The 20,744-nt window shown below is 37.7% G+C and overlaps 3 protein-coding genes across 3 annotated transcripts; all 3 read left to right on the top strand.

Annotated features, from left to right (window-relative positions):
* The first annotated feature begins 4,159 nt into the window (after positions 1-4,159).
* On the top strand, positions 4,160-5,377 carry LOC145643343 (uncharacterized). Its single transcript, XM_081700895.1, has one exon. It carries the CDS (start codon positions 4,160-4,162, stop codon positions 5,375-5,377), a length of 1,218 nt encoding a protein of 405 aa, XP_081557021.1.
* A 5,344-nt stretch (positions 5,378-10,721) lies between these two features.
* LOC145651996 (uncharacterized) lies at positions 10,722-11,960 on the top strand. Its single transcript, XM_081700893.1, has one exon. It carries the CDS (start codon positions 10,722-10,724, stop codon positions 11,958-11,960), a length of 1,239 nt encoding a protein of 412 aa, XP_081557019.1.
* Positions 11,961-17,393: 5,433 nt separating this feature from the next.
* LOC145651995 (uncharacterized) lies at positions 17,394-18,632 on the top strand. Its single transcript, XM_081700892.1, has one exon. The coding sequence runs from the start codon at positions 17,394-17,396 to the stop codon at positions 18,630-18,632; it is 1,239 nt and encodes a 412-aa protein (XP_081557018.1).
* The last annotated feature ends 2,112 nt before the right edge of the window (positions 18,633-20,744 follow it).

Genomic DNA, 20,744 nt, shown 5'->3' with positions numbered 1-20,744 from the left:
CCTGAACACAGTTGTTGAGCTGCATGGCTGCAGCTGCTCAATGCTTCTCTCTGCCCTGGTCCAAGGGCCTGCAAGCTGAACAGAGCCCCCAGTGCCTCTGTGCCAGTGGGAGGCTGGGAACTCCTAGGTGACCCCACCCTGCTTCACCCACCAAGTCCCCATCAGCACAGAATAGAAGCAGGAGGAGCATGTTGGATTTCCAGTAGGAGTGGGTGGGGTTTGTGTAGGACAGAGTGTGCTTCATTCATATTCATATTTCCTCAGGTCACTCATGTGTTCTACAGTGGTTCTAAAACAAATAAAACTACAGTCATTCCTCCTGATCTGCTGCTAACAACTAGGTGTTGCTTATGGTGAGGACAGTCTGTGTGTGTGTGCATTTGTGGTACTCAGTGTATGAGTGTTGCCTATAGTGTTATAGGTGGTATCTATGGTCTTCTGTGTGTGTATGGTACCTACATTGTACACTGTTTCTGTGCAGAAGTGTATTGTGGTGGTGGGTTGGGGTGTAAATGTATTACATTTGGCAGAGAATAGTCAGGTGACTACTGATCCTCAGATTCTCAATGTTTATTTATTTATCTTCAGATCAATTTTTTTAGCATTAGTATGGGACAGCTAGTCTACTAGTTTAATAAGTGAGCAATAAAGGTGCTTTTATTTCTTTAAATCTTCTAGGTCTATCACAATTGGCTTATGTTACGCTTCCGACAGGAACAAGGCAAGAGGTAGAATGCAAAATGCAGGAGGTGGTTTATTAAATGAGGAAACATGAATGGTAAAACAAACAGAGGCTAAGGGGTGCTGGGGGTAATCTAACACACGGCTGGAGTGCACAGAAAAGCAATGATGATGATGACAACTATATGCTCCAATCACTTTGTCCAGGTTGTCTACACTTTTGTTTTTGCTGTAGTCCAGGATCATAACCAGCTTCCTGTCTTCACAATGTCGGATCTTAGCATCCTTGTGCAATGTACTCATGAGGATGATGTTTTTGTTTGTCTTTGGGCAATAAGAAACAAGCATGGTATTGGGGTGAAGGCAAACTTGGAAGAAAATATGTCTCTCTGCTTTGTTGTAAGGAGTGCAGCAGGGAGTTCAGGCTTGTTCTTTCTAACTGTGCCTACCATGCTTATCTTCTTCTTCATTAAGTACTTGTCAAGTTCATATGATGTAAAAAAAAAATGTCACACGTAACAGATGTCAGACCTTCAGTCTTATCAAGAACAACACAAATCCCTTGATTCATCTCGGGGGCTCCACCCCTTGGCTTCCCTGTGTACACTTGCATTTTCTAAGTGTAGCGGCATTGTGTATCACAGGGAAGCCCAGATCTTGTTTCCATACTTTGCTGGCTTGCTAGGCATGTACTGTCTGAAAGGACAATGACCTTTTGACAAAAAGAGACAGATTTCAATATCAGGGTCACAAAAAATGCAGAAAATTGCCCTTCCACTCTCAGCATCCTAAAGACGGGATGTGGCCTCCCCTCAGGATTTGTATACACCACCCAAGAATAGTACACCTATGTAGGCATCCATCTTCTTCCAGTTTTCTCCATACTTGCGGAAACCCTACATATTTGTCATTTCAAGGATGATCTTTTCAATGTCTGGTGTAGTAAAGAGGCAGAAGGTTGAGGCAAAGTCCTTGGCATTGGACATAGCTAATCTTGTAAGCCCTTGAGTCATCTGCATTAGATTGTGTGCTGCCAGCCTGCCCTGATCAACAAAGAGTGATGTGGACCACAACAAAGCCTGTTCTTTGACAAAAATGTCTCTCCCAGCTTGATGGTCTTCAGGGAGTTCTTCCTCACATGAAGCTGAATCATCATGATCAGTTATATTCATCATCATCATCATCATCATCATCAGAATTCACTTCTTTATCTCATACATTATGACTTTGTTCTTCCTGTACATCTTATTAGGTCAGCAGGTCAAGGTCCTGTTGGCCATTGTATCATGTGCTCTTGGTTTCAGCAGAGAAAGAAACTGGGGTCCTGACATGAGCCTTTTATAGGAATATGACCACCGCACCTATTACCTATTTCGTGCTAGAAAACGATGCTCTCCCAATGAGTACTGCTCTTACTTTGATACTTTGTATGATAGTGTATGAGACAGGTGTGGGGGTCAGGTGTGAAGTTGGGCAATGCATAACACTATATATTCACTGGAAAGTTTATTCTTGAAGCATGTATAATTATATTTATTTTCTCTTATATCCCTGTGTGTATTAAAATTTATTTGAAATAATAAATAAATTTTATATTTTATTTATATGTTTATATTTATACTGTTTTTATCTTTTTAGTTGTTATAAATAATTTAGTAATGGTTCAATTTGCCTACAGATCATTGTAACGGCTGCCCGAGTGCCGCAAGGGCAGGACGCACAGACTCCCTCGACTTGATGAAACATTTATTAACAATTAGCATAAAAGACAATGGTGGCATTCATTCAATATCAACGTTAAACACGAACACACTTCACACGTTTAAACAGACCCTGTATCTAAGATAATAACAGAGGAATAGGTTGTCTTTTGTCTTGTTTTTGAGAGGTCCCTTATCCTTAGTTCACAGACTATTCAGATATGCAGATCTATGAATCATTTGCGTTTGGCTAATAAGAACTGTTTTTCAACACAGACCCACCCCCTGCGGTTTCACCTGTGGATTAAATTCGCGGAAAAACCAGGTTCTTGTAAATAGACTAGTCTGTACGGGAGTAAAGAATACATGCAAAAAGACATACGCGTCAGTGATAAGTAAGTAAAAACTTAAAGGTAGTTCCATTATTATTATTATTATTATTATTATTATTATTATTATTACAAAATAATAAGGTACAATATGTACACTCAAACAACACAATGACTTCAGTTTATTTGTTATGCACAGACTATAACTGTACATAATGAGCTGCCTTACATTTTACAGTGAATAGTAAGTTATTTCAAGGCAACTAATTAGATTTTTAATTAGATTTTTTTTTTTTCTGTGGCTTGAAACACAGCTGGTGCCGCTATTATACTCTAAACTCATCTGACTGTACCAGAGTCCTGTAAACTGTTTGTATTGTGTATTAGTCTTCATTAATAATCTGGTCTTGACCAAGTTCAAACCAAGACTCGTTGCATTCAGACTACCCTTATACTTCAACATACCTTTATATTTGTCACTAATCCCCACTAACCAAATGAGAAAAGAATAAACTAACGAATGGCGTGAGAAAACGAACGAGTTCTGCAAGTTTCTCACTGGTCTTCGTAGTCCGAAATTTAATAAATGGGTATAAAGTACTTCTTAGTTTACTGCACCCGTGGACCAGATGGGAACGAGCAACTAGACGAAAACTAATCCATTTCACAGATTTTCGCTGGCTTGAAACACTCTCTTCAGGAGCTACTCTCCGCGGCAGTACTATCCGATTAACGGCAGTTCCTTTTGAATATCCCGTTTCTATAATGTATTTTTGCAAAGGTGGACAATAGCTGTATGGCTGTATTTAGGTACTGTATTTAAATATAATTTTGGGCAATTTGCAGTTTACTCAGGCATTATTAATGCTGAATAGGTAATCAGCATTTCAACACTACTTGGATTCCACATGCCAATCAAAAACAGGTTGAGTGTGCATTGCATATCTTGTATATCTGGTCCCAACCCAGCACTGATAGACACTTTGGTACAGCTATTGAGTACGTGTATCTATGAAATGGCAACTCAGTGCACATACTTTACCCATAAATGGGTAAGTATAATGTCATTTATAGTAGAACGTTTGTTACAAGTACAACCTGTTTAGATTTTAGTGGTTAGTTCATGCTGAGCTTCTAATTCTAGGACAATAACAAGCCTGCTCACATCGCAGAACATTTTTTAGTCCTTGTTATTTTTTAATTCTTTAATTTTTTTGGTCACTAATTTTCCCATTATAGTGGAACATGTGTATACACGTGTATTCCGAAAATAAACAGAAACTGCTTGTAGTGGTTGTATTAATGCAATTATTTTGTTTCAATCTGCAGGTGTTTTTTTCTGGATAGTGGATTAAGATGGAAAAAAAGCAAGTCCCTCTTTTTGTTTTGATTGTAGTTTCTGTGTTATTAGGGGTCATCCTTACTCAAATGTTTACTGGATATACATTTATGGACATATTGCCATCTAGATTCAATGGTTCTGAAACAAACAAATTCAATTTGTTTTCCATAACCCCCATTAAACACTCAAAACATTTAATGGTGTCTGCATTCATCGATCACAGAATCAATAAGGCCATTCGAGTTATCAGCATAATCAGAAGGGACAGTCTGCAGCCTCTTTACTGCATCTACTGTAACAATGACCATAACTGCCAGACTGCTGAGGCTGAAGTCCAGATACACGTTGACCATTTTGGCTTTCCATTTGGAGCCTCAGATGTCCTGTGTCATGGCGCACACACTCAGAGTGCAACACGTGTAGCCATTTCAACCACTGCAAACATCTCAGAGATTCATAATGAAGATTTCTTGCCCATCAAGAATGAAAAGACCCATGAATCATTTATGTTCAATTTCACTGTCTGTATCTCCAGCCTTTTTGATAGCTACAATAATGTTTTGCAATTTGCCCAAACAGTGGAGATATACAAACTTCTAGGTGTTCAACATATAGTTATCTACAATACGAGCTGTGGACCTGACCTGGAGAAACTCTTACAGCATTATAAGAGGGAAGGAATTTTAGAGATTGTTCCATGGCCTATTGACCATTTCCTTAACCCATCTAAAGGATGGAACTTTGTGGAGCATGGTGGAGACCTCCACTATTATGGTCAGTTGGTAACCCTCAATGAGTGTATTTATAGAAACATGTATCAGTCCAAATATGTTCTTCTGAATGACATTGATGAAATCATTATGCCTTATAAGCATGCTAACCTTCCATTACTGATGGAGGATCTTCAACAGCAGCACAAAGACATGGGTGTGTTTTTCATTGAGAGTCACTTTTTCCCCAAGACACAATTTGAAGAGAGTGATCGATTCAGTCGGCCAGAATGGAGAAATATACCCGGTGTTAATATTATGGAACATATTTATAGAGAACCAGATAGAAAAGACTTAGACAACCCCAGAAAAATGATTATCAATCCAAGGACTGTAGTGCAAACATCAGTGCACTACGTACCCCAAAAATATGGAGATGTCTTTTTTGTGCCTTTTGATGTATGTCGAATTGTTCATGTAAGATCACCACGACAAGGGACTCTTACCAAAGATCAACTGGTTGTTGATAAAAGGGTGTGGGACTTTGCCTCAGAACTCATACCAAACATTGATAAGACTCTACAGGCATCTGGTTTGATGGAAATTACAGATTGATATGATATTCATTTTAGTGTTTCTTTTTTTTTTTCTGTGGCATTGCCTATGTCATAAATATATGTAAATGTCTAGAATAAAAAAAAAATATGTATAATTGTGTTACCAACATTTATATATGGCCTATATTGTAAATGTTATTTGACTGTCCTTTTACACTTTATTATCAACTTTCTTAATGCCACAAGTAGATACTCCAACCTTAGAAGGCTGCTCCCCGACTTTGAATATATATTACACATTTTTTTTCAAAGGCTTTTGTGTAGTCATTGCTGTCTCCTGCATGTATTAGCAAAATTGTTACATCAGCAAAAATTCCTTATGTATCCAAAGCCAGACAATAATTTCATGCAGTTTCTTCAATACATTAGATTGAAACAGAGTACATTTCAGAGGTCTTTTGTTGTTCTTGTATTCAGAAAATAATGCATTCATATAGCTCCCATACATTATGATTACATTTATATCTTACCTTATTTAACATTTGGATTTCAATTTACATTTTGGACCACTTTATTTCAAAAAGGGGACATTACAACCATGTGTAACTTGTTCATTACTCCAAAGTTTCATTGTGTTTATTTCTAAAAAGGTTTGCCAACACTCATTTGTTGAGGGGTATGCAAAATCAAGATTATCTAAATTTCAGTATTTCAAGAGAATCACAGGGATTGCTATATATGTACAAAAGGCCAAGAATAGCTTATTTGAAGTTCAGATTAATAACTATTTTAATCATTAAGTTACATTTTGTGGCTATGCACTAGTATTTAGCAACAATACAATACATTTAGGCATCTGTTTGACCAGTTGACCAGGCCAATTTGTGTTCAGCTCGGATCACTGCCAATTGGTCCAAACTGTCATTGTTCACATTTGACTGAAGGTGTGTTTTGATACATTTTAGCTCCTGAATGATCTTTGAAAAGATGCAACTAGCAATGGCATTGTCATTGTCATGTATAACTGACTTTTTGTGTATATCTGTGTGCTCATACTGAATTGTGATGGTGGCCTGTTACTGTTTTGAAATATCAAGTATGCAGTCAAGATTTTGCTAACGATGTACAGTCATGTCCAAAAGTTGAGACTAGCACAAATTTAGCTTTTCACAAAGTTTGCTGGCTCAGTTTCAATGGTGGCAATTTGCATTATCTCTAGAGTGTGAAGAGTGATCAGATGAATTGCAATTAACTGAAAAGTCAGTCATTCTTGGCCATGAAAATCAACTTCATCACAAAAATTACTCCATTCCAGCCACTGCATTTCAGCCCTTTTGCTGAATGCTTGCTCAAATGTTTGCTTAAGAACACTGCCATGAACAAGGAATGGTATCAAAACATCCTCCAAGAGCAACTTCTCCCAATGATCCAGGAGCAATTTGGTGATGAACAATTTTTTATTTTTTATTTTTTTTCCAGTATGACGGAGCACCATGTCTCAGATCTCAATCCCCAGATCTCAATCCCATTGAGAACCTGTGGTAAATCCTCAAAAAGAGGGTGGGCAAACAAAAACACAGAAACTGCTATCAACTCCAAGCAATGATTAGGAAAGAATTAATTGCCATCAGTAAAGATTTTACCCAGAAGCTGATATCCAGCATGCCAAGGTGAATTGCAGAAGTCTTAAAAAAAGAAGGGTCAACACTGTAAATATTAAGTCTTTGCTTAAACTAGATGTATTTGTCAATACAATTTTTTTTATAAAAAAAACTTATCTATATCATATAAATATCGGACAAAACAACTGAGGCAGTAAACTTTGTGAAAACCAAAAGGGTGTGTGTGTGTGTGTGTGTGTGTGTGTGTGTGTGTGTGTGCGCTTTTGTCCTGAACTGTCTCTGATGGAATGAGGACTGACTGGGGGAGCTACTAGTCTCTGGGCCCATCAACGCCAATAACACGAACGCTCCACTCTCACTGTCACGTGGTACAGCCCGCTGCATACAGTGGGAGTTTCTACTTTGATTGTAAACATGCCTACATGTCTGCACACACCTGCACCTAGTTAGTGTTGTTCTGAGTTTATGGATTTAAACCTCTTGTTGGTGTGTGCATCAATGTCGGCCATTGCCTTTGTTCACACTGCCTTTGTTCGTGTCCGTTTTCACAATGTCAATGCCCTTGTTTGTGTTCATCGTTTACCTTGTAAACCCTGCGACACTTGGGCCATTACACTACAGTTATAGATGTCACAGAAAACTAGTTTTATGATGGTAACTTTAGGCCAGAGGCTAATGATTAAAATGTAAATCTTGGGTTTGAGATATTTGTTTACAATGCCATCAAATGAATCTTCAAAATGTTCATTAGGTTATCCATGATACAATTGTTACCAATATTAAATATCTCCATTTATCAAAATAGTATGGTCTGCAATTTCCTACATTAGACCACTTCAGTTTAATCCACACTGAGGATGAACAAATATACATGACCGTTGATAAATATCTTTTAAACCCAAAGTGTTCCTGTATATTGACAAGGCAAGAGGCAGGTTGCAGGTTCGAAGAGGGAACTTTAATAAATAAAAGCAAATACAAACAAAACCAAAGAATGTAAACCAAACATGAGGCAATATGAAACACTTGGAAAATAGACTATAAAACCTAAGCATATACATAAATAAGAGTCGGGTGAATAAATAACATACAAACATCAATGAAGAGCACAAACTGCATAAGAAACCAAACGTGCAAAATAACCGACAACTTGGGTGACAGAACGCAGGGCTTAAATACACTAACTAATAACGTAACAACAAGACACAGGAGAAACAGATAACAGGCAGAGAACTAAATAGGGGACAGAGAAAAAAATGAAACCAAAACAAAGAAGCACATGTAACAAAGACCAGGCAGAAAACAAAACAGAACTCATAGCGGTGAAAATCGCAACGCCAGGGAGAGGGGGCAATCATCACAGTTCCATTGAAGTTTCTTATTGCTATGGTAACTCTTGGTAATGTTGTCACGGAACGCTCGCCTCCCGCGAGTCACGTGGGTTGGCCCGCCACGAGCAGTGGGAGGGTCGTTGTTTGTGACCACACCTGCACCTTGTTTTATTTATGCATTTAACCCTCGTTGTAGTGTGCAGGATTGTTGGTTATTGTGGATGTAACGTTTTGATGTAGTGTTCCTTATGTTATTGCTAAACGTATGCATGTTTATTGTGCTTGTTTCTTGTTAACCGTTTCATGTTCATGTTAATGTTTGTAACGCTTGTGAGTAGCAATATCGTTTTGTGTTTATGTAAATAAATGTACGTCCCAGTCGCTGGATTCTGTGCGTCCTGCCCCTCGCCCTGCGGCACTCGGACCACCACGCGTTATAAATGTATATGTCTCTGCATGTATTTCCAAATAATATGTCTCTCACTAAGATGTTAATTTAAAATTAGCTGCTTTCAGCTAGGTAGCTAATTAGCTAACTTGTTTATAAATGCAAAACAATTAGCTACAGTGGTGTGAAAAAGTGTCTGAAAAAAAAACACTTTTCACACCACTCTAGGTGGCTACCTAGCAAGATAACTTATCCAAATTAACGTGCGTTTCAAATAGATTTCTTACTAATATATTAATAATTTATTCTCTTTGTAAATTACTTTATAATTCCTAAAAATAATTTAAAAGGAATCTAAGACACATTTACACACCCATTCTCCTGCCACTATGGTGACTTAACTCTTGTTCTTGTCTGGCTTTTTTTTCCCAGACCTGAGTAGCTCCCTTTCTGTTTCGCATTGCATTGTGGGTTGTTGTTGTCCATCCAAACCATACTCAAAAACCAACCAGTTCTATGTATGCTTTGTGGATTTTTGAGTTTACCCCACATTGACACTATTAACTCTACTGCATACTACATATTCAAATACTAGTTATCATCGGTAATTAATACACAATTGGGATGCATCCTAACTTAAAAGCAGGGTAATGGAATGGCACAGAAAAACAAGCAAATCAGTTATATAGATAATATGCAGCAGCGCTACGACTTTTACCAGCGCTACATACTCCGAATGCATAGTATCTGGGCAAAGTATTAGGACCCTACATCGAAATCACTCGGTGCAGTAAAGCGCTTACTAAAGACCAAATGTCCTGTATGGCTTTGAGGCACATTTTTAAAACAGAACTGCCTACCCTAAAACGTAGTGTGTTGGCCCGTTTAAGTTGTATTATGTTGTATTGTACTTTCCAATAACAATTTTTTAATGTTAAAGCGCCCATAAATGTGGTAAAAAGCGTGCTTACACATTTAGTCTGTCGACAATTTTCTGCCAGTTTGCCTCTCTACATTTAATAACACTAGCGATAGTTTATTTCCTACTAATAATTACTTAATATTCTTCATGAGTAATTCCTGCTAATTCATAATTCATAAATATTAAAAATATTGCTTGCGCGCGTGATCTACCATTACAAATGCCTGGCTTGAAAAAGAGTACGGAGAAACCTTAATTGCATGCACGTTACAAAACGCCCAGCGAATAAGAAATAAGGGAGACGCTGTAAACAGCATCATTGCCATTATTATTAGGGGTCCAGTGCTGTAACCCTATTATATGTTAGAGATTTGTTTAAGAATTCTTATTCAGATCCATTACTAAAACCAATCGCCCAGACGAGAACAAAGGTCCAACAGACATGAAATTCGGTAAGTAGGTAGCAGTCCCCTCCACAACGCCAGACCGATTAGATGATAGGTATGACTATAATACAAACGTATTCCATAACACTGTAAATCACAGAGTCAAAATACGCCCCCCCCCACCCCCCACCCCCCAAGCTTGTAAATCCATTTCAACACTACTTGGATTCCACATGCCAATCAAAAACAGTTTGAGTGTGCATTGCATATCTTGTATATCTGGTCCCAACCCAGCACTGATAGAGACTTCACTACAGCTATTCAGTACGTGTATCTATGAAATGGCAACTCAGTGCACATACTTTACCCATGAATGGGTAAGTATAACGTCAATTATAGTAGAACGTTTGTTACAAGTACAACCTGTTTAGATTTTAGTGGTTAGTTCATGCTCAGCTTCTAATTATAGGACAATAACAAGCCTGCTCACATCACAGAACATTTGTTAGTCCTTGTTATTTTTTAATTCTTTAATTTTTTTGGTCACTAATTTTCCCATTACAGTGGGACATGTGTATACACGTGTATTCCGAAAATGAACAGAAACTGCTTGTAGTGGTTGTATTAATGCAATTATTTTGTTTCAATCTGCAGGTGTTTTTTTCTGGATAGTGGATTAAGATGGAAAAAAAGCAATTCCCTCTTTTTGTTTTGATTGTAGTTTCTGTGTTATTAGGGGTCATCCTTACCCAAATGTTTACTGGATATACATTTATGGACATATTGCCATCTAGTTTCAATGGTTCTGAAACAAACAAATTCAGTTTGTTTTCCATAACCCCCATTAAACACTCAAAACATTTAATGGTGTCTGCATTCATCGATCACAGAATCAATAAGGCCATTCGAGTTATCAGCATAATCAGAAGGGACAGTCTGCAGCCTCTTTACTGCATCTACTGTAACAATGACCATAACTGCCAGACTGCTGAGGCTGAAGTCCAGATACACGTTGACCATTTTGGCTTTCCATTTGGAGCCTCAGATGTCCTGTGTCATGGCGCACACACTCAGAGTGCAACACGTGTAGCCATTTCAACCAGTGCAAACATCTCAGAGATTCATAATGAAGATTTATTGCCCATCAAGAATGAAAAGACCCATGAATCATTTATGTTCAATTTCACTGTCTGTATCTCCAGCCTTTTTGATAGCTACAATAATGTTCTGCAATTTGCCCAAACAGTGGAGATATACAAACTTCTAGGTGTTCAACATATAGTTATCTACAATACGAGCTGTGGACCTGACCTGGAGAAACTCTTACAGCATTATAAGAGGGAAGGAATTTTAGAGATTGTTCCATATCCTATTGACCATTTCCTTAACCCATCTAAAGGATGGAACTTTGTGGAGCATGGTGGAGACCTTCACTATTATGGTCAGTTGGTAACCCTCAATGAGTGTATTTATAGAAACATGTATCAGTCCAAATATGTTCTTCTGAATGACATTGATGAAATCATTATGCCTTATAAGCATGCTAACCTTCCATTACTGATGGAGGATCTTCAACAGCAGCACAAAGACATGGGTGTGTTTTTCATTGAGAGTCACTTTTTCCCCAAGACACAATTTGAAGAGAGTGATCGATTCTGTCGGCCAGAATGGAGAAATATACCCGGTGTTAATATTATGGAACATATTTATAGAGAACCAGATAGAAAAGACTTAGACAACCCCAGAAAAATGATTATCAATCCAAGGACTGTAGTGCAAACATCAGTGCACTACGTACCCCAAAAATATGGAGATGTCTTTTTTGTGCCTTTTGATGTATGTCGAATTGTTCATGTAAGATCACCACGACAAGGGACTCTTACCAAAGATCAACTGGTTGTTGATAAAAGGGTGTGGGACTTTGCCTCAGAACTCATACCAAACATTGATAAGACTCTACAGGCATCTGGTTTGATGGAAATTACAGATTGATATGATATTCATTTTAGTGTTTCTTTTTTTTTTTCTGTGGCATTGCCTATGTCATAAATATATGTAAATGTCTAGAATAAAAAAAAAATATGTATAATTGTGTTACCAACATTTATATATGGCCTATATTGTAAATGTTATTTGACTGTCCTTTTACACTTTATTATCAACTTTCTTAATGCCACAAGTAGATACTCCAACCTTAGAAGGCTGCTCCCCGAATTTGAATATATATTACACATTTTTTTTCAAAGGCTTTTGTGTAGTCATTGCTGTCTCCTGCATGTATTAGCAAAATTGTTACATCAGCAAAAATTCCTTATGTATCCAAAGCCAGACAATAATTTCATGCAGTTTCTTCAATACATTAGATTGTAACAGAGTACATTTCAGAGGTCTGTTGTTGTTCTTGTATTCAGAAAATAATGCATTCATATAGCTCCCATACATTATGATTACATTTATATCTTACCTTATTTAACATTTGGATTTCAATTTACATTTTGGACCACTTTATTTCAATAAGGGGACATTACAACCATGTGTAACTTGTTCATTACTCCAAAGTTTCATTGTGTTTATTTCTAAAAAGGTTTGCCAACACTCATTTGTTGAGGGGTATGCAAAATCAAGATTATCTAAATTTCAGTATTTCAAGAGAATCACAGGGATTGCTATATATGTACAAAAGGCCAAGAATAGCTTATTTGAAGTTCAGATTAATAACTATTTTAATCATTAAGTTACATTTTGTGGCTATGCACTAGTATTTAGCAACAATACAATAAATTTAGGCATCTGTTTCATCAGTTGAACAGGCCAATTTGTGTTCAGCTCGGATCACTGCCAATTGGTCCAAACTGTCATTGTTCACATTTGACTGAAGGTGTGTTTTGATACATTTTAGCTTCCTGAATGATCTTTGAAAAGATGCAACTAGCAATGGCATTGTCATAAACACTCTAATTTGGACCAGAGTTTCCTGTTGCAGATCATTTAACTTGTCAATTGTCTTTTGCTGCCCTTTAAACCAACAAATGACTCATGTATAACTGACTTTTTGTGTATATCTGTGTGCTCATACTGAATTGTGATGGTGGCCTGTTACTGTTTTGAAATATCAAGTATGCAGTCAAGATTTTGCTAACGATGTACAGTCATGTCCAAAAGTTGAGACTAGCACAAATTTAGCTTTTCACAAAGTTTGCTGGCTCAGTTTCAATGGTGGCAATTTGCATTATCTCTAGAGTGTGAAGAGTGATCAGATGAATTGCAATTAACTGAAAAGTCAGTCATTCTTGGCCATGAAAATCAACTTCATCACAAAAATTACTCCATTCCAGCCACTGCATTTCAGCCCTTTTGCTGAATGCTTGCTCAAATGTTTGCTTAAGAACACTGCCATGAACAAGGAATGGTATCAAAACATCCTCCAAGAGCAACTTCTCCCAACGATCCAGGAGCAATTTGGTGATGAACAATTTTTTATTTTTTATTTTTTTTCCAGTATGACGGAGCACCATGTCTCAGATCTCAATCCCCAGATCTCAATCCCATTGAGAACCTGTGGTAAATCCTCAAAAAGAGGGTGGGCAAACAAAAACACAGAAACTGCTATCAACTCCAAGCAATGATTAGGAAAGAATTAATTGCCATCAGTAAAGATTTTACCCAGAAGCTGATATCCAGCATGCCAAGGTGAATTGCAGAAGTCTTAAAAAAAGAAGGGTCAACACTGTAAATATTAAGTCTTTGCTTAAACTAGATGTATTTGTCAATACAATTTTTTTTATAAAAAAAACTTATCTATATCATATAAATATCGGACAAAACAACTGAGGCAGTAAACTTTGTGAAAACCAAAAGGGTGTGTGTGTGTGTGTGTGTGTGTGTGTGTGTGTGTGTGTGTGTGCGCTTTTGTCCTGAACTGTCTCTGATGGAATGAGGACTGACTGGGGGAGCTACTAGTCTCTGGGCCCATCAACGCCAATAACACGAACGCTCCACTCTCACTGTCACGTGGTACAGCCCGCTGCATACAGTGGGAGTTTCTACTTTGATTGTAAACATGCCTACATGTCTGCACACACCTGCACCTAGTTAGTGTTGTTCTGAGTTTATGGATTTAAACCTCTTGTTGGTGTGTGCATCAATGTCGGCCATTGCCTTTGTTCACACTGCCTTTGTTCGTGTCCGTTTTCACAATGTCAATGCCCTTGTTTGTGTTCATCGTTTACCTTGTAAACCCTGCGACACTTGGGCCATTACACTACAGTTATAGATGTCACAGAAAACTAGTTTTATGATGGTAACTTTAGGCCAGAGGCTAATGATTAAAATGTAAATCTTGGGTTTGAGATATTTGTTTACAATGCCATCAAATGAATCTTCAAAATGTTCATTAGGTTATCCATGATACAATTGTTACCAATATTAAATATCTCCATTTATCAAAATAGTATGGTCTGCAATTTCCTACATTGGACCACTTCAGTTTAATCCACACTGAGGATGAACAAATATACATGACCGTTGATAAATATCTTTTAAACCCAAAGTGTTCCTGTATATTGACAAGGCAAGAGGCAGGTTGCAGGTTCGAAGAGGGAACTTTAATAAATAAAAGCAAATACAAACAAAACCAAAGAATGTAAACCAAACATGAGGCAATATGAAACACTTGGAAAATAGACTATAAAACCTAAGCATATACATAAATAAGAGTCGGGTGAATAAATAACATACAAACATCAATGAAGAGCACAAACTGCATAAGAAACCAAACGTGCAAAATAACCGACAACTTGGGTGACAGAACGCAGGGCTTAAATACACGAACTAATAACGTAACAACAAGACACAGGAGAAACAGATAACAGGCAGAGAACTAAATAGGGGACAGAGAAAAAAATGAAACCAAAACAAAGAAGCACATGTAACAAAGACCAGGCAGAAAACAAAACAGAACTCATAGCGGTGAAAATCGCAACGCCAGGGAGAGGGGGCAATCATCACAGTTCCATTGAAGTTTCTTATTGCTATGGTAACTCTTGGTAATGTTGTCACGGAACGCTCGCCTCCCGCGAGTCACGTGGGTTGGCCCGCCACGAGCAGTGGGAGGGTCGTTGTTTGTGACCACACCTGCACCTTGTTTTATTTATGCATTTAACCCTCGTTGTAGTGTGCAGGATTGTTGGTTATTGTGGATGTAACGTTTTGATGTAGTGTTCCTTATGTTATTGCTAAACGTATGCATGTTTATTGTGCTTGTTTCTTGTTAACCGTTTCATGTTCATGTTAATGTTTGTAACGCTTGTGAGTAGCAATATCGTTTTGTGTTTATGTAAATAAATGTACGTCCCAGTCGCTGGATTCTGTGCGTCCTGCCCCTCGCCCTGCGGCACTCGGGCCACCACGCGTTATAAATGTATATGTCTCTGCATGTATTTCCAAATAATATGTCTCTCACTAAGATGTTAATTTAAAATTAGCTGCTTTCAGCTAGGTAGCTAATTAGCTAACTTGTTTATAAATGCAAAACAATTAGCTACAGTGGTGTGAAAAAGTGTCTGAAAAAAAAACACTTTTCACACCACTCTAGGTGGCTACCTAGCAAGATAACTTATCCAAATTAACGTGCGTTTCAAATAGATTTCTTACTAATATATTAATAATTTATTCTCTTTGTAAATTACTTTATAATTCCTAAAAATAATTTAAAAGGAATCTAAGACACATTTACACACCCATTCTCCTGCCACTATGGTGACTTAACTCTTGTTCTTGTCTGGCTTTTTTTTCCCAGACCTGAGTAGCTCCCTTTCTGTTTCGCATTGCATTGTGGGTTGTTGTTGTCCATCCAAACCATACTCAAAAACCAACCAGTTCTATGTATGCTTTGTGGATTTTTGAGTTTACCCCACATTGACACTATTAACTCTACTGCATACTACATATTCAAATACTAGTTATCATCGGTAATTAATACACAATTGGGATGCATCCTAACTTAAAAGCAGGGTAATGGAATGGCACAGAAAAACAAGCAAATCAGTTATATAGATAATATGCAGCAGCGCTACGACTTTTACCAGCGCTACATACTCCGAATGCATAGTATCTGGGCAAAGTATTAGGACCCTACATCGAAATCACTCGGTGCAGTAAAGCGCTTACTAAAGACCAAATGTCCTGTATGGCTTTGAGGCACATTTTTAAAACAGAACTGCCTACCCTAAAACGTAGTGTGTTGGCCCGTTTAAGTTGTATTATGTTGTATTGTACTTTCCAATAACAATTTTTTAATGTTAAAGCGCCCATAAATGTGGTAAAAAGCGTGCTTACACATTTAGTCTGTCGACAATTTTCTGCCAGTTTGCCTCTCTACATTTAATAACACTAGCGATAGTTTATTTCCTACTAATAATTACTTAATATTCTTCATGAGTAATTCCTGCTAATTCATAATTCATAAATATTAAAAATATTGCTTGCGCGCGTGATCTACCATTACAAATGCCTGGCTTGAAAAAGAGTACGGAGAAACCTTAATTGCATGCACGTTACAAAACGCCCAGCGAATGAGAAATAAGGGAGACGCTGTAAACAGCATCATTGCCATTATTATTAGGGGTCCAGTGCTGTAACCCTATTATATGTTAGAGATTTGTTTAAGAATTCTTATTCAGATCCATTACTAAAACCAATCGCCCAGACGAGAACAAAGGTCCAACAGACATGAAATTCGGTAAGTAGGTAGCAGTCCCCTCCACAACGCCAGACCGATTAGATGATAGGTATGACTATAATACAAACGTATTCCATAACACTGTAAATCACAGAGTCAAAATACGCCCCCCCCACCCCCCACCCCCCAAGCTTGTAAATCCATTTCAACACTACTTGGATTCCACATGCCAATCAAAAACAGTTTGAGTGTGCATTGCATATCTTGTATATCTGGTCCCAACCCAGCACTGATAGAGACTTCACTACAGCTATTCAGTACGTGTATCTATGAAATGGCAACTCAGTGCACATACTTTACCCATGAATGGGTAAGTATAACGTCAATTATAGTAGAACGTTTGTTACAAGTACAACCTGTTTAGATTTTAGTGGTTAGTTCATGCTCAGCTTCTAATTATAGGACAATAACAAGCCTGCTCACATCACAGAACATTTGTTAGTCCTTGTTATTTTTTAATTCTTTAATTTTTTTGGTCACTAATTTTCCCATTACAGTGGGACATGTGTATACACGTGTATTCCGAAAATGAACAGAAACTGCTTGTAGTGGTTGTATTAATGCAATTATTTTGTTTCAATCTGCAGGTGTTTTTTTCTGGATAGTGGATTAAGATGGAAAAAAAGCAATTCCCTCTTTTTGTTTTGATTGTAGTTTCTGTGTTATTAGGGGTCATCCTTACCCAAATGTTTACTGGATATACATTTATGGACATATTGCCATCTAGTTTCAATGGTTCTGAAACAAACAAATTCAGTTTGTTTTCCATAACCCCCATTAAACACTCAAAACATTTAATGGTGTCTGCATTCATCGATCACAGAATCAATAAGGCCATTCGAGTTATCAGCATAATCAGAAGGGACAGTCTGCAGCCTCTTTACTGCATCTACTGTAACAATGACCATAACTGCCAGACTGCTGAGGCTGAAGTCCAGATACACAGTGACCATTTTGGTTTTCCATATGCAGCTTCAGATGTTCTGTGTGATGGTGCACACACTCAAGATGCAGCATTTGTATCCATTTCAACTAGTAGAAACATCTCTGCCATTTATTCTGAAGATCTCTTACCAATAAAGAACACAGTGACCAGGGAATCATTTAAGTTCAACTTCAGTGTATGTATCTCAAACCTCTTTGGAAGCTATAATAATGTTCTGCAATTTGTACAAACCATGGAAATGTACAAGCTTTTGGGTGTACAACATGTAGTGATCTACAACACAAGCTGTGGTCCTGACCTGGAGAAACTCTTACAGCATTATAAGAGGGAAGGAATTTTAGAGATTGTTCCATGGCCTATTGACCATTTCCTTAACCCATCTAAAGGATGGAACTTTGTGGAGCATGGTGGAGACCTCCACTATTATGGTCAGTTGGTAACCCTCAATGAGTGTATTTATAGAAACATGTATCAGTCCAAATATGTTCTTCTGAATGACATTGATGAAATCATTATGCCTTATAAGCATGCTAACCTTCCATTACTGATGGAGGATCTTCAACAGCAGCACAAAGACATGGGTGTGTTTTTCATTGAGAGTCACTTTTTCCCCAAGACACAATTTGAAGAGAGTGATCGATTCAGTCGGCCAGAATGGAGAAATATACCCGGTGTTAATATTATGGAACATATTTATAGAGAACCAGATAGAAAAGACTTAGACAACCCCAGAAAAATGATTATCAATCCAAGGACTGTAGTGCAAACATCAGTGCACTACGTACCCCAAAAATATGGAGATGTTTTTTTTGTGCCTTTTGATGTATGTCGAATTGTTCATATAAGATCACCACGACAAGGGACTCTTACCAAAGATCAACTGGTTGTTGATAAAAGGGTGTGGGACTTTGCCTCAGAACTCATACCAAACATTGATAAGACTCTACAGGCATCTGGTTTGATGGAAATTACAGATTGATATGGTATTCATTTTAGTGTTTCTTTTTTTTTCTGTGGCATTGCCTATGTCATAAATGTATGTAAATGTCTAGAATAAAAAAAAAAAGTACAATTGTGTTACCAAAATTTATTTATGGCCCATTTTGTAAATGTTATTTGACTGTCCTTTTACACTTTATTATCAACTTTCTTATTGCCACAAGTAGATACTCCTGAACTGTCTCTGATGGAATATTGACTGCCTGGGGGAGCTACTAGTCTCTGGGCCCATCAGCGCCAATAACGCGAACGCTCCACTTTCACTGTCACGTGGTACAGCCCGCTGCATACAGTGGGAGTTTTCTTATTGCTATGGTAATTGTTGGTAATGTTGTCACGGAACGCTCGCCTCCCGCGAGTCACGTGGGTTGGCCCGCCACGAGCAGTGGGAGGGTCGTTGTTTGTGACCACACCTGCACACATCTGCACCTTGTTTTGTTTATGTATTTAACCCTCGTTGTAGTGTGCAGGATTGTTGGTTATTGTGGATGTAACGTTTTGATGTAATGTTCCTTTTGTCATTGCTAAACGTATGCATGTTTATTGTGCTTGTTTCTTGTTAACCGTTTCATGTTCATGTTAATGTTTGTAACGCTTGTGAGTAGCAATATCGTTTTGTGTTTATGTAAATAAATGTACGTCCCAGTCGCTGGATTCTGTGCGTCCTGCCCCTCGCCCTGCGGCACTCGGGCCACCACGCGTTATAAATGTATATGTCTCTGCATGTATTTCCAAATAATATGTCTCTCACTAAGATGTTAATTTAAAATTAGCTGCTTTCAGCTAGGTAGCTAATTAGCTAACTTGTTTATAAATGCAAAACAATTAGCTACAGTGGTGGGAAAAAGTGTCTGAAAAAAAAACACTTTTCACACCACTCTAGGTGGCTACCTAGCAAGATAACTTATCCAAATTAACGTGCGTTTCAAATAGATTTCTTACTAATATATTAATAATTTATTCTCTTTGTAAATTACTTTATTTTTCCTAAAAAGAATTTAAAAGGAATCTAAGATACACATTTAAACACCCATTCTCCTGCCACCATCGTGACTTAACTCGTGTTCTTGTCTGGCTTTTTTTTTCCCAGACCTGAGTAGCTCCCTTTCTGTTTCGCATTGCATTGTGGGTTGTTGTTGTCCATCAAAACCATACTCAAAAACCAACCAGTTCTATGTATGCTTTGTGGATTTTTGAGTTTATCCCACATTGACACTATTAACTCTACTGCATACTACATATTCAAATACTAGTTATCATCGGTAATTAGTACACAATTGGGATGCATCCTAACTTAAAAGCAGGGTAATGGAATGGCACAGAAAAACAAGCAAATCAGTTATATAGATAATATGCAGCAGTGTGTGTGTGTGTGTATTTAGGTACTGTATTTAAATATAATTTTGGGCAATTTGCAGTTTACTCAGGCATTATTAATGCTGAATAGGTAATCATGCTAAAAAGTGATTGCGTACATTTTCATTTAGGCCTTCAGAGTACAAAATTACAATAATACACGTATTTACGTAAACAGCACATTGCAATTCATATTTATTCATTTTAAATATAAAAGCTGAAAATTGTCGATTATCATTAGTTCATAAGTGAATGGCTACAACTGCCTGCGATACAGATTCGCTAAAATGTAGGCTACAGTAGCTTACAGTGAAGGCTGTTGCATGATCGAACATGGCGTATCTATTCGTAGCCATTGAATTGGATGACGGAGCGCGTTTAGCGCGCAGAAAGTTCAGGCCACCAAGGTCGTTTCAAGACAGGACAGATCCACTTGATTTTTCGGATGACGACTTTTACCAGCGCTACATACTCAGAATGCATAGTATCTGGGCAAAGTATTAGGACCCTACATCGAAATCACTCGGTGCAGTAAAGCGCTTACTAAAGACCAAATGTCCTGTATGGCTTTGAGGCGCATTTTTAAAACAGAACTGCCTACTCTAAACCGTAGTGTGTTGGCCCGTTTAAGTTGTATTATGTTATATTATACTTTCCAATAACAATTTTAAATTTTAAAGCGCCCATAAATGTGGTAAAAAGCGTGCTTACGCATTTAGTCTGTCGACAATTTTCT

The sequence above is a fragment of the Electrophorus electricus genome, chromosome 18, assembly GCF_041902795.1.
Source record: "Electrophorus electricus isolate QZ-2024a chromosome 18, ASM4190279v1, whole genome shotgun sequence".
In the NCBI taxonomy this organism is placed as follows: Eukaryota; Metazoa; Chordata; class Actinopteri; order Gymnotiformes; family Gymnotidae; genus Electrophorus; species Electrophorus electricus.
This window is presented reverse-complemented; position numbering and strand designations above follow the sequence as displayed.

Bases quoted from the DNA above. Each gene is read 5' to 3' on its own strand.
- LOC145651995 (XM_081700892.1), top strand. From the start codon at position 17,394: ATGTTTACTGGATATACATTTATGGACATATTGCCATCTAGTTTCAAT.
- LOC145651996 (XM_081700893.1), top strand. From the start codon at position 10,722: ATGTTTACTGGATATACATTTATGGACATATTGCCATCTAGTTTCAAT.
- LOC145643343 (XM_081700895.1), top strand. From the start codon at position 4,160: ATGGACATATTGCCATCTAGATTCAATGGTTCTGAAACAAACAAATTC.